The sequence below is a fragment of the Penicillium paradoxum genome (genome assembly GCF_028828445.1).
Source record: "Penicillium paradoxum strain IBT 22861 chromosome Unknown utg000006l_segment0_segment0, whole genome shotgun sequence".
NCBI lineage: Eukaryota > Fungi > Ascomycota > Eurotiomycetes > Eurotiales > Aspergillaceae > Penicillium > Penicillium paradoxum.
In genome coordinates, this window is record NW_026643184.1 from 1,656,409 (window position 1) to 1,669,022 (window position 12,614).

General features: G+C 50.0%; 5 protein-coding genes across 5 annotated transcripts; 4 read left to right on the top strand and 1 right to left on the bottom strand.

Moving 5' to 3' along the window:
• Positions 1 to 1,746: 1,746 nt before the first annotated feature.
• N7457_007061 (M20 family metallo-hydrolase) lies at positions 1,747 to 3,286 on the top strand (the record flags this gene model as incomplete). Its single annotated transcript, XM_057178104.1, has 4 exons — positions 1,747 to 1,910; positions 1,963 to 2,280; positions 2,334 to 3,161; positions 3,208 to 3,286. The coding sequence occupies 4 exons, from the start codon at positions 1,747 to 1,749 to the stop codon at positions 3,284 to 3,286; spliced, it is 1,389 nt and encodes a 462-aa protein (XP_057029848.1).
• Positions 3,287 to 3,761: 475 nt separating this feature from the next.
• Positions 3,762 to 6,035, top strand: N7457_007062 (putative diaminopropionate ammonia-lyase; the record flags this gene model as incomplete). The annotated part of the gene is made up of 1 exon (XM_057178105.1): positions 3,762 to 6,035. One exon carries the CDS (start codon positions 3,762 to 3,764, stop codon positions 6,033 to 6,035), a length of 2,274 nt encoding a protein of 757 aa, XP_057029849.1.
• A 469-nt stretch (positions 6,036 to 6,504) lies between these two features.
• Positions 6,505 to 7,570, top strand: N7457_007063 (uncharacterized protein; the record flags this gene model as incomplete). Its single annotated transcript, XM_057178106.1, has 2 exons — positions 6,505 to 6,634; positions 6,750 to 7,570. The coding sequence occupies 2 exons, from the start codon at positions 6,505 to 6,507 to the stop codon at positions 7,568 to 7,570; spliced, it is 951 nt and encodes a 316-aa protein (XP_057029850.1).
• A 106-nt stretch (positions 7,571 to 7,676) lies between these two features.
• Positions 7,677 to 9,497, bottom strand: N7457_007064 (Homeodomain; the record flags this gene model as incomplete). Its single annotated transcript, XM_057178107.1, has 1 exon — positions 7,677 to 9,497. The coding sequence occupies one exon, from the start codon at positions 9,495 to 9,497 to the stop codon at positions 7,677 to 7,679; it is 1,821 nt and encodes a 606-aa protein (XP_057029851.1).
• A 1,504-nt stretch (positions 9,498 to 11,001) lies between these two features.
• Positions 11,002 to 12,433, top strand: N7457_007065 (uncharacterized protein; the record flags this gene model as incomplete). Its single annotated transcript, XM_057178108.1, has 2 exons — positions 11,002 to 11,162; positions 11,227 to 12,433. The coding sequence occupies 2 exons, from the start codon at positions 11,002 to 11,004 to the stop codon at positions 12,431 to 12,433; spliced, it is 1,368 nt and encodes a 455-aa protein (XP_057029852.1).
• Positions 12,434 to 12,614: the final 181 nt, after the last annotated feature.

Here is a 12,614-nt window from a genome sequence, read left to right on the forward strand (position 1 = left end):
TATCGGACCCTAATTCGTCTAGTCGGTCGGCGTCGGAGTCGGAGGGTTCGTAGGGTATATAGGGTACACTAAGTGTACTAGATACCCCCCTATCTCGCTAGGACCGTCGGGTAATAGGGGTTATAATAAAATTAATAAAAAAATAGGTAGATCTACGAGAGATCGAGAGGTATAGGTATAAAAGGTAAGGTATAAAATAAGAGGTAAGATATATATAAGAAGGAGAGAGAGATCCTAGGGTAAGGACCTATATATATAGGTCTAGGCAAAGATCAGATAAAAAGGTGTATAGGGGTAAGCAAATATTTACTAGTAAATATAGTAAATAGACTATACTACGTAATTTAGGTATTCCGGCTATTAGAGATAGCCGGGCTCATAACCTATTAAAGATATAGAGGTATGATATAGCATATAGGGTTTTAATAATAGGTTCAAATGATACTAGGAATAGGATCTCTTATAGAAGTATTAAATTATCTAAAGATCTAGATAATATCTGTCTTTTCCTACTATTTATGCCCCTTTATATGCCGAGGATCGGAGTCCTCAATTTAGCCCCCAAAGGTAAGCTTTTCGGCAGAAAAGACAAAAAGGGCGTAGCGTTGATAATCCTACGGATGAGAGAATCCTGCCTCAGGCATGGTTCTCAACAAACCTGTATTGTTCTGTTCAAGCCAAGGCAAGACAACTATAAAGAACCTCTGCTTGAATCTAGGGAAACAAAAGAAAGCATAACCCAATCTGGAGCATAAAGGTTCATTCCAAGGCAATGCAAACTACAAGATGCCTAGCAAAGAAACCAGTACTCCGTAGCAACATCAAAGTTGCATCTGATCGATCTTATCCCTGTCCGTAGTTAGAGATACTGGGTCGCAAGAATCCAATAAATACATGTACTCATGAACATACCCGATATGTACTTGTTGTTGCGATATCATTTCCCCTGACCTGGCCAGTTATCAATGCAGGGTGGCTTGTCGTACCGTTCTTGCTCTTTATAACAGAATCCTCTGCCTTCGTACTGCCATAATCAGGAATATGAGTCACTATCAGGAAACTGGCCTTTTGATTCTTCTCGTTGAGGCAAGGGATGCGCCCGCGAGATGGGCTTTAGAGAGGAAATTTCAATCTTTCTCATTGCTTCTTGTTGGTAGAATCAGCCAAGGAATGATTTCAACTCTAGTTTTGCATCTTCACTTGAATATTCGTCCTCGGAGCCATCGGGAGTTGTAGTTCTTGCATGCACCTGCTGGTCATACCGCAAACGTTGAGCATGAATGATTGCCGGAAACGAGGTTTATTTTTCTTATATTAAACCTGAACAGGGAAATCGTCTATCTACGTAATTTTTGCCTGTCTCAAGAGATTTGCTATTCAAAACCCAGGTTTTGACCTCGATGCTGTCGGACGCCAAGTAAGAGATTTAGGGTTCGCAGATGTCGCGGGAAGGCGCCGCTCCCCACGATGAGCCGCTGATTTCTGTCACCAAAAGCCTCAGATATTCTCGGCCAGTTCCCGATATTTCTTTGCCGAAGATCCAGTCAAATTAATTGGAGAGACACTTCAATCATTGCTGCGACCGTATCCACACCTGTCGTGGGAAGGCGCCGTCAGACTCATAGATCGGTGAGTGTTTTGGAGTCTTGAGAAAGCGAGTTTTGTTAACACAATAAAGCTCGTTGCATCCCACCCATTTGATCCTTGATTCACTATTCAAGCGAAATATTTGACCATTGCCACAAGATGTACGGCACAAAAAGCGCAACACGCGCCCTTCAATTCAATGCCCGGCGGTTCTCTACTGCCACCCGACTCCAAGCACTGTCGGGCCTCAAGATTAATTCTGAGCGCCTATGGAACACATTGCACGAGACATGTGAATGGGGTGCTGCGCATCGCTATGGCGAGTATGTATCGATTGCTCCTACCACTATCGAACGCAGCTTAATGGAAAAGCAGAAACCCAACAGACACAGGCATGGCTCGGCTGACTCTCAATGACGATGATGCTCGTGTGCGCCGGTGGTTTGCCGCCGAAGTCCAGAAGCTGGGATGCTCTCTCGATGTTGATCAAATGGGTAACATGTTTGCAAGGCAGTCAGGCCGATTGAACTCGGCTGCTCCAATGATCGCAATGGGAAGCCACCTGGACACTCAGCCTCGCGGTGGTCGGTATGACGGTATTCTCGGTATAATGGCTGCTCTCGAGGTTCTCCGGACGATGAAAGAAAATGGATTCCAGACTAACTATGATGTGGGAGTGGTCAACTGGACCAAGTAAGAGTGGAGGATTCTTTTGTTAAAGGTTGTCGCTAATCACAAGTTCATAGTGAGGAAGGTGCACGATTCCCCAAGTCCATGTGCTCATCCGGTGTCTGGGCTGGAGCCATTCCAATTCAAAAAGCCTGGGACCTGCAGGATATCCACGACCCCAGTGTAACTCTCCGTTCCGAGCTTGAGAGACACGGATATCTGGGCGACATTGGTTGTTCCAGCGATCCGACAACTGGATACCCACTTGGAGCCCATTTTGAGCTGCACATTGAGCAGGGCCCAATTCTTCCGGGAAACAACCGCTCAATTGGTATCGTTCGGGGTGCTCAAGGATACAGATGGTTGACTATGACCGTCCACGGGAAAGATGCTCACACGGGAACAACACCTTTCAGTGCTCGCCAGGACCCATTGCTTGCATCATCGAGAATGATTGCTGCGTCGCACGATATTGCCAAGCGCCATGATGCGCTGGCTTCGACTGGTATCATTAGAGTTCCATCGAATGCGTCTACGAACACTGTCGCGTCGCAAGTGACCTTTACCCTTGATATCCGACACCCGCAGGATAGTGTAGTACATGCTGTGCAAGATGAGTGTCTCGAGGCGTTCAAAGCTATTGCATCCCAAGATGGCAAGGGCGTGTCCTTTGAATGGACTCTGGATACGGACTCGCCGGCTGTCGAGTTTGATGAGAACTGCGTGGCGTCTATCCAGGCTGCAGCGGATCAATTGGTTGGCCGTGAGCAATCGATGCTTATGACCAGTGGTGCGGGTCATGATACTGTTTATACCAGCAAGCACTGTCCCTCCGCGATGATCTTTGTCCCTTGCCGAGACGGTGTCAGCCACCACCCGACAGAATACTGCACCCCACAGGATTGGTAAGTCCTCTCCTTTCCAAAGACTTTCATAATCTGACAGTAGCAGTGCTCTGGGTACACAAGCCCTTCTCGAATCTGTTGTTCATTACGACCAGTTCCGGGTTGAGACCGAAGGACAGAAATAGATAGCATGTTCAGATATCCTGAGATTTGACAATACTGCATAAATTGATGAATACCGAGATCTCTTTCCTTCATCTCAGCGTCAATAAAATATAGCGTTTAGTTTCCGCAAAAAAGAATAAAGAATCGAAATATGCCTGGCATGTGCCGTACCAGGCTTGGTAGGTACATGTAGTTTATAGAGTACAATCTTAAAAGAGCCCGATAATGCCAAAGCGTGCAGACATCCATGGATTTACCCAGTAGAACAACTAAGAACCAATTTCTTAGAAAATCCCCATGAACTTCTACAGTTGAGAAATGCCAATGTCGCGAGAAGGCGCAGAGAGTAGAGTCCCCACTCGACCCGACATGTCGCCAGAAGGCGCGTTGACGTCTTTAGAAGGCTTATAACATAGCGCAGACTGCAATAAATCAAGAGGACTGTGCTATTCAAATGCGGTAAATTAAACATACGCGATAAGCGCACACCTCAGCATGTCACGACGACCGATCTACTTCAACCCCGCGGCAGCAAATGAGCGCATTGCCTCCCCGGAGATCGAAGGGTTGACAGCATTCCACCAATCCTTCCCCAACTATGCCCCAACACCACTAGTCCAGCTCCCAGACCTTGCAGCAGAGCTGGGTATTCGTGCCGTCCTGGTCAAAGATGAGAGCAACCGGTTCGGCCTGCCTTCCTTCAAAGTCCTGGGTGCGTCATGGGGATGTTTCCGAGCGATCGCAGCGCAACTCGGGTTGCCGCCAACAATCTCGCTCGATGAACTCTCAATCCGAGCACAGGAGGCTTCCATTATATTAACCACTGCCTCAATGGGAAACCATGGGCGGGCAGTTGCTTTCATGGCGCGACTTCTCGGCATCGAGGCGTGGATCTTCGTTCCTCAATCTTTGAATCAGTGGACTCGTGATCTTATTACCGGGGAGGGTGCTCGGTTGATTGTTGTTCAGGGCGACTATGATCAAGCGGTGCAGCAATCCTTGGATGAGGCCCGAACGGGACAAGGTGTACTTCTCATTCAGGATACTGCATTTGAGGGATATGAGGATGTTCCTGCATGGATTGTGGAGGGATACTCGACTCTGATGCGCGAAGTACAGGACGAACTTGCTCAGCTTGGTTTGCCGGGTAGTCTGGTGATCACTCCTGTTGGCGTGGGCAGTCTTGCTCATGCAGTGGCGAAGCATTGCAAGTCACAGAGTACACCTATGTCTGTAGTTGCCGTTGAGCCCGATACAGCTGCGTGTCTGTCTGCTAGTATGGCTGCTGGAAAGCCGGTTACTGTCCAAACTTCTACGACTATCATGGATGGTATGAATTGCGGCACAGTCTCTTCTACCGCCTGGCCCGATCTGCAGCGTTTGGTCGATGCCTGCGTCACAGTTTCATCCTGTGAAAGTCACTGCGCTTTGCAGTATCTGGCTTCCAAGTCTGTGGCGGCTGGGCCATGCGGAGGTGCTACTTTGGATGCACTGCGTCAGCTGGCTACATCGAAGGAGGCTACCTCACTTCTGAACAAAGACTCCGTAGTGGTTGTTCTCAGCACCGAAGGTGCACGTGAGTATCCAGTTCCTAACATTCCCAAGGACATCACTGTGGATGATGTCGTGGGCTTAACACAAATTCTTACCCGAATCAACTCCTCCAACCCGACCTTGTCTGTCACAGATGGAGTAGGTGAAGCTGAAATCGCAAACTATCTTGCCGCTTGGTTCGCCCACCGGGACATCGAATACCACTGGATCGAGAAGGTCGCAGGACGACCATCAATCGTTGGAGTCTTGCGAGGCAGCGGAGGAGGCAAGTCGCTTATGTTCAACGGCCACACAGACACTGTCAGTTTGTCCAGTTACGAGAAGGATCCATTGTCTGGGTCCATTGGAACCAAGAACGGCAAGGAGGTCATCTTTGGCCGTGGCTGCCTCGATATGAAGGGAGGCTTGGCCGCCGGATTAGCTGCACTGGCAGCAACAAAAGCCAGTGGCCGTGTGCCTCGAGGAGATGTTATTGTGGCTGCAGTATCAGACGAAGAAGATGCCTCACAAGGAACTCAAGATGTGATTGAAGCAGGCTGGCGTGCCGATGCCGCTGTACTTCCCGAGCCAACCCAAGGTGCAATTCTTACTGCTCACAAAGGATTCCTGTGGGTGGAAGTTGACATCCTGGGAGTTGCTGCGCACGGATCCGACCCTGCTGCCGGAGAAGATGCTATCTTGTATGCTGGATCCTTCTTGCAGGCTTTGGAAAAGTACCAGTCCCAGCTGCCAGTAGATGATCTCTTGGGCCAGGGGTCACTGCACTGTGGATTGATTCGGGGTGGCGAGGAACCATCTTCATATCCAGGCAAATGCACCATCACTGTCGAATTCCGCACAGTGCCAGCACAGAGTGAAGAGTCTATCCTGGGGGATATCAGCGCGCTGCTGAAAGAGATCGCGCAGCAGAAGCCTCGGTTCAAATATGCCGAGCCGCGTATTGCTATGTCCCGTCCTACGCAGAAAGTAGCAACTGATCATCCATTCGTGCAGCAGGCAGTTGCTAGTGCCTCTGCTGTCCTGGGTAGCAAGCCTGTCGTCCAGGCTGGTTCGTTTTGGACCGATGCAGCTCTGCTCGGTGCAGTTGGAATCCCATCCATTGTGTATGGCCCGGCAGGAGAAGGTCTTCACGCTAAGGAGGAATGGGTCGAAGTTGAGAGTCTGCGACAATTTGAGAAGGTCTTTACTCAGCTTGTACAGGATTTCTGCTATTGAACACAGAGGCCTGTGTGTGAGTATAGCCTTGGAAAACCCAACAATCCTATCATATATATTCCATATAATTAAAAATGGCTTTCCAGCCAACACACCATAACAGTGGCCATCTAGCAGGGTCCATTATGTATACTTATCGTAGACTCATTTAACTGATCAACAACTGAATGTTACTTCATGTAGGGGAATAACTCTCCGAGTAATTTATTACCAGAAAAATAATACTTCATAATAATTTGTAGCGAGATAAACGCAGTGATGGATGGGTTGTTCAGAGTGTGTCGTGTGTTGTGTATTGTGGCTGGTGTTATCGCCACAGAAATGACAGCCCCGGACGACTGATCGGCAAACACCCAGATCACCACATTCGCCAGACTACATCCCACCTGTATTCGCTATCCAACACACCAATTTCGCTGCTTCCGATCTCAAATCAGATTCAAAATCGTCTATTGAAGATCCCACAACGATGTCGGAAGAATCACCAGCACAGCGATCCGCTCGATTGCGCCGTGAGCGCCGCGAGGCAAAGATCAAGGAAGGAGGCTCAGCGCGCCTCGACAAGATCACCAGTCTGAGTGGACGGACGCCCCAATCCGGTATGAAATATAAAAACTGCCTTGCTGACCCCGATCAAGAAGTTCCCGGGAAAGCACACATATCCCACATCGTCGCACACGCCAGGCCCATGCTAACTGAAGCCAACCAAAACAGACCGCGAAGAAGCCTCTCCATCCCCTCAACCCGCAATCTCCGCATCCGCCTCTCCAGCACCCTCAAATCCCCAGTTTCAACACTCGGCATCCTCGCAACCGGAAATGCAGTCACCAGACGCTATCCGCGCCCAGCAGGAAGCCTTCCTCTCACTGCTGCGACAGTCTGTCCCGCCACAAGGCCAAGGCCTGCAACCCGACCCGCAAGCGCCAAATGGCCTGCAAGCCCAACAAGATATGTTCCGCGCAATGCTGAGACAAGGCGCACCGGAACAGGGACAGGGCCAACAACCCAACGACGAGGACCCCACAATGAAACTGCTGAGCTCTCTCATGGGTGCCATGCCTGGCGGTGACCCCAATGCTCCACCTGGTGCGCCTCCAGCTGGTGCAGGAAATGGACCAGCACCTGGATTCTCGCTTGCTGCCATTGCATCAATGCTCGGCGTGCCTCCTTTCCTCGCGAATATGCTGGGTGGAGCCGCACCGCCAACGGAGGCGGAGCAGAAGAGGGCTCGGGTCTGGAAGACGTTGCATACTGTTTTCGCTTTGGCGGTTGCTGTTTACCTGCTGTTTATCATTAGCAGTTCGGTCGCCTTGTTCGGAAATCCCCCGCCCAAGCCTGCGACGGCACAGAACCCCTTCGCGATCTTCGTGACGGGCGAGTTGCTTTTGACCGGAAGTAAGGTGTTGTTTGGTGGGAAGTCGGGAATGGGAATGGCAGTGCAGCTTTTGAAAGACATTGTCCGGGATGGCAGCGTTGTGCTGTTCATGTTAGGCATGGGAACTTGGTACAACCGCGAATGGCTGACTACAGAGTAGTAGCGAGGTAGTTTCGTTTACGATCAGCGTGATATGAGTCTCATTTTCAGCATAATTCATGTGGTCATTATTTCATTATTCGTATATACCTTTTTTTTTTCAAATATTAAGTAGGGATACTATTCACGATACGCTGAGATGGTAAGACCGCGTTGCGTAAAACAGCCAATGCGGCAGCATCCAGACCCCAGTCCCCTTCCCACTGATCCATTCGAGATCCCTTCTTGAAATGACCTGCCAGATGGTCTGCCCGAGCTGACCAGGTAGACAAGGAACATCCACAAAATCCACAGCGGCTCTCGACATTAGCCCCCGACCCACGCCAGGCCTCGAGGTCGAGGTCACGCACGGGGAGTTTCGTGCAACTGTGGAATTTTCGCAGGTGCTGCCATAGATAGTCCTTTCGACTGAATGATCGCTCGCCAACGGGCTTATCAGCACAAACTTGGAATTCATGCTCTTCCCAATGGGCGGGTGTTGGGAATAGGACATCACAGAAGGGACATTCGGAAGACTGTAGTTCGAACGCTTGCTGAATGTCGCTGGGATTGGGGGTGCAAATCCAGGAGTCAAGGGTGAGATGCACGCTTTTCTCATGACGGGCCCAATCGTGTTTCTTTTTGAAAGATTGCGTGCAGAATGTGCATTGGTAATGATGGTCTTCTGCTGCTCGCTGCCGCCCGCGGATGCGTCTCGGTTTACTTGGTTTGGGGAGTGATGGGTATGGAATGCCCCTGTCACCTGAGGAATGGTAGCTCCATGCTGAAGAGGCGCTATCGGATGTCTCAGATGCCTTGCTCCCAATGCTCGAGACAGAGGATGCCAGATGCGACGAGCTCTCCTCGAAGTTAAAGAAATCCATGGTGGAAACATCAAAGAGGAATGGGTCTATGCTGTTGTCTGATTCCATGCTGTTGTCTAATTCCAATGAACCAGATGCAATGGCGTTTTGAATTGCCGCTTCTGGAACTGGTTCATCTTCTGGCGGGGAAGCCTGCCATCGCTCCATGGGAGTCATAGAAGACAACGTGCTGGTGACCATCGGAGACCCAGAGCGAGTACGTGATGTTGATGAGAGACCCGCTGATTGGATCTTGTGCTTTTGCCGGCGTCGGGCATTTGCAAACCAAGTTGATATGCGTTTCTGCGAGAAGCCAGTCTCGGTGGCCATCTGGGCCTTTTGTGCTTCTGTTGGATAGGGATGTTCTTGGTTCTGATGAAACCACTCGCGGAGGACTCTGGCGCCTTTTCTGAGAAACTGCTTAGATTCCTTTGGATCGTCACTGTTCTCAACATTGGCAGCAGATAATGGGTTCCCATCTTCCGGAACACCGTGAAGATGGCCTAGGACCGGGGAGAAAGTCTCAAAGCCTGATGGCAGACGTTTCTCTCCCCTTGCTAAGCTGCATTCCCGAAAAAGCGCGACGCAGCTTGAGCAGGACGTCTTCGGGTTTGGATTTGCAGGTGCAGTACGAATGATCAGGCATTGCAGCCGATGCCTGCGGCAGTGACTACAGGACACTGGGGGACGATACGCTCCATCAAGCCATTGCGAGACATTGGTGAAATTCAGCGGCGAAAGCAAGGGGTCCACATGCCCTGCTACTTGAGGTGGAGCAGAGGCTAATAATAAATTTCCTGGGGTCCCCGGTTCTTCATGATCTTGAGGCCGGAGATGTCCGTCAGCTGAGATTGGTACAGGATCTGACTCAGAATGTGTCCATTGTGACCACTCCAGATCCTCGATGTCTGAGGGGAAGGGTAGAAAGTCTTGGTCAGTGTATAATGTATTTTCCTCTTGTATCCATCGATTGGGCTCATTTGCATCCAGCTCGGTTGCATCCAGCATGGCCTCCAGTTCTATGCTCTCGAGGGGCAGTGGCAAAGGCTGCCATGATGGATGGTCGCTAGGCGGCTGCGGATTCATGCCATAAAGCGAGCAGAGTCAGCAGGATACACGGTGAGACCTTGTATCACGGGGTTCTTCCAATTTCCATAAGCAGTTTAGCTGAAGTCCGACGTTCACAGCCTCGGATGTCTTAACTTGCTGATATTCGTGGGTCGCTGGGCATTCCAGGCTAATCCAGAATACGCCAAGTCAAAGACACTGCCACTAGTCCAGAGACAGCGGGGCCGACCTCGGGAACAACTTATCTGACTAAGCGACCAGCGCCGACTTCGGCCTCCCGAGTGGAACCCGTTTGAGCTCCCGATGGTCTCAAGTGCCGGCGCATTGCGAGTTCCCCAACAATGGCCTTTTTCTGTGCCGGATTGCCTTGTATTTTTTCTGCCAATCTCCCAAAGGAGATTCAGAGAACCATAGAACGCCTCTAGCGGCCCAATAGTCCCCTACCGATGGACAGGATCCCGACTAAATCAAGTCGCCGAGATCGCTTCGTGATTCTTCAACGGACCTCGGGCATCACCCTAGCAAGGATGGCAGTTGTCGGGTAAATTAGGTAGCTCATTTCCCAAGGTGGGGAGATAATATGTCCTCTGAAAGCATACATACATAGCCTGAAGGGCTTAGCCGAACCCCAACAAATCACGTTATCCAGCCGAGTTGCTTATCGGCATTAAGGTTATTTTATATGCTTACAGGATTGAGAGAAACGGAGCTTAGCCCGGGTACGGCGGGCACTATCACTGCTAGGTCAGATGCTTATATCTTAAATAGCCCCTATTTGAATTGAATAGACGAATTAAAGGGGAAAGAGATAGTCATAACAACAATGACAACAAAGCACGAAAGCAGACCCGGGGTAGATGAGCTAAGCCCCAGGTGGACACGCCGGAGTTTGGTCTGTCCTCCGGAGTTCGGGTGGGGCTCTGTGTTGCCACTCGGGGCCCTGGACACAAACCTAAGGCCGACGAAGCCGAGAGCATTCCGGTGCAGAATCCGAATTTCCAAAAAAAAAGAAAAAAACAAAAGCAAAAAAAAAAAGCAACGCCACCACGTACATTGTTCTGCTTACTCGCATAATATGATCTTTATGACTAGATATACCGATATTCAATGTACAACATACCATGCCGGTCGGAGTCTGCTATAAGCTTATCATAAAATGGAAGGTCGAGCGCCACTAACTACTCCGTATGTGTCACCGAAATCAGGCAATGTCGCATGGGGCGTGCAATTAGGTTTGCCTGTGGCATTTCCATCACCACATCGAAATGAGTCAGCGAAAACCAAATCGGCAGCGGGAGCCTCGTGTCCGGATTCGGTCCGAACCCCAATCGGTCATTGGTGAATTCGTCGAGTTGCATCGAATTTTCTGTGGACCTTCCATGGGGCGAATGCACGCGAGGTTGGGGAAACACAATAAGATGTGCACCTGTCCCCATCTTTTTTCTGTTCTCCGTGGGAATACATCTATATCTTTAGTACCCATCTATTTCAACTTTTCGTTCTTCTGTCATTCAACACAGACATGGAGGTTAACACAGCACCACCTGCCTACGCGCAGGATAAGATTGCCGAGCGGAAGGATCTGCCTCAATTTGATGAGGAGGGTCTGAAGACTGGCGAGGTCCACGATGCCTTTGGTAACGAGGAGTACGCTGAAATCAAGTATAAAACCTTGAAGTGGTGGTATGTATATGTATCCTCAACCTGTTCAGCTGAAGCAAGTGGCTAACACATGGTTGTTCTTCAGGCAATGTGGCTTGCTCATGATCTGTGAATCGGTCTCACTGGGTGTCCTGTCACTGCCCTCAGCTGTCGCTACTCTGGGTCTCGTGCCCGGTATCATCCTCATTGTCGGCCTGGGTATTCTTGCAACATACACTGGCTACAACATCGGTCTTTTCCGTGAACGCTACCCTCACATCCAGAACCTGGGCGATGCCGGTGAGATCTTGCTGGGCAAGTTCGGCCGTGAGCTCTTCGGTATTGGACAGTTCATCTTCTGTATCTTCGTTATGGGCAGTCACATCTTGACCTTCCGTGTCATGATGAACACCCTCACCAACCACGGTACCTGCTCCATTGTGTTCAGTGTCGTTGGTATGGTTATCTCCCTCGTCTTGTCCATTCCCCGTACCATGAAGGGCATGACTTGGATCTCCTTTGCATCATTCGTCAGCATTTTCGCCGCTGTCATGATCACCATGATTTCTGTGGGTGTGCAAGAGCAAGCCGACCATGTCATCCAGGCCACTGTCGAGAACAACTTGTACACTGCCTTCCAGGCTGTTTCAAACATCGTCTTCGCTTACTGCGCCCACGTCGCTTTCTTCGGTCTGATCGCCGAGATGGAGACACCCCAAGATTTCAAGAAGTCCCTTTTCATGCTCCAGGGCTTCGAGATTTCTCTCTACTTGACTGCCGCCGTCGTCATCTACTACTACGTCGGAACTGATGTGCGGTCCCCTGCCCTTACCTCCGCAGGACCCCTGATGAGCAAAATCGCCTACGGCATTGCCATCCCCACCATTGTCGGCGCCGGTGTCGTCAACGGTCACATCGGCTTGAAGTACATCTACTTCCGCCTCGGCGCCAAGTCTGGTCTGATGCACCAGAGCAACAAGCGCTCCATCGGTCTCTGGATTGGTCTTGGTGTTATTTGCTGGGTCGTCGCCTGGGTCATTTCCGAGGCCATTCCCGTGTTCAGCAACCTGAACAGTTTGATCAGTGCCCTTTTTGCCTCCTGGTTCAGCTACGGTCTCTCGGGTATCTACTGGCTGCACCTCAACCACGGCCAATGGTTCGCCTCTCCCCGCAAGATCTTCCTCACTATCATCAACGTCTGCATCGCTATATTTGGCTTGGTGCTTTGCGTTCTTGGACTTTATGCCTCTGGCACAGCCATCCACAATGATTCTGGCAGCAGCAGTTTCACCTGCGCCAGCAATGATGCCTAGATCGTTTGGTTGGATCATTTGCTTTTGCTGATTTTTACGACGTTATTTGGTTCAAAATCCTACTGTATATAGACCGCATATAGATTATGCTAGAGCACACTGGCTGGCTCAGGAATAAATAATTTTAAACATATTCAAACTATCCTTGTCCATATCTAAATTCCCACATCTTAAAAGTAAA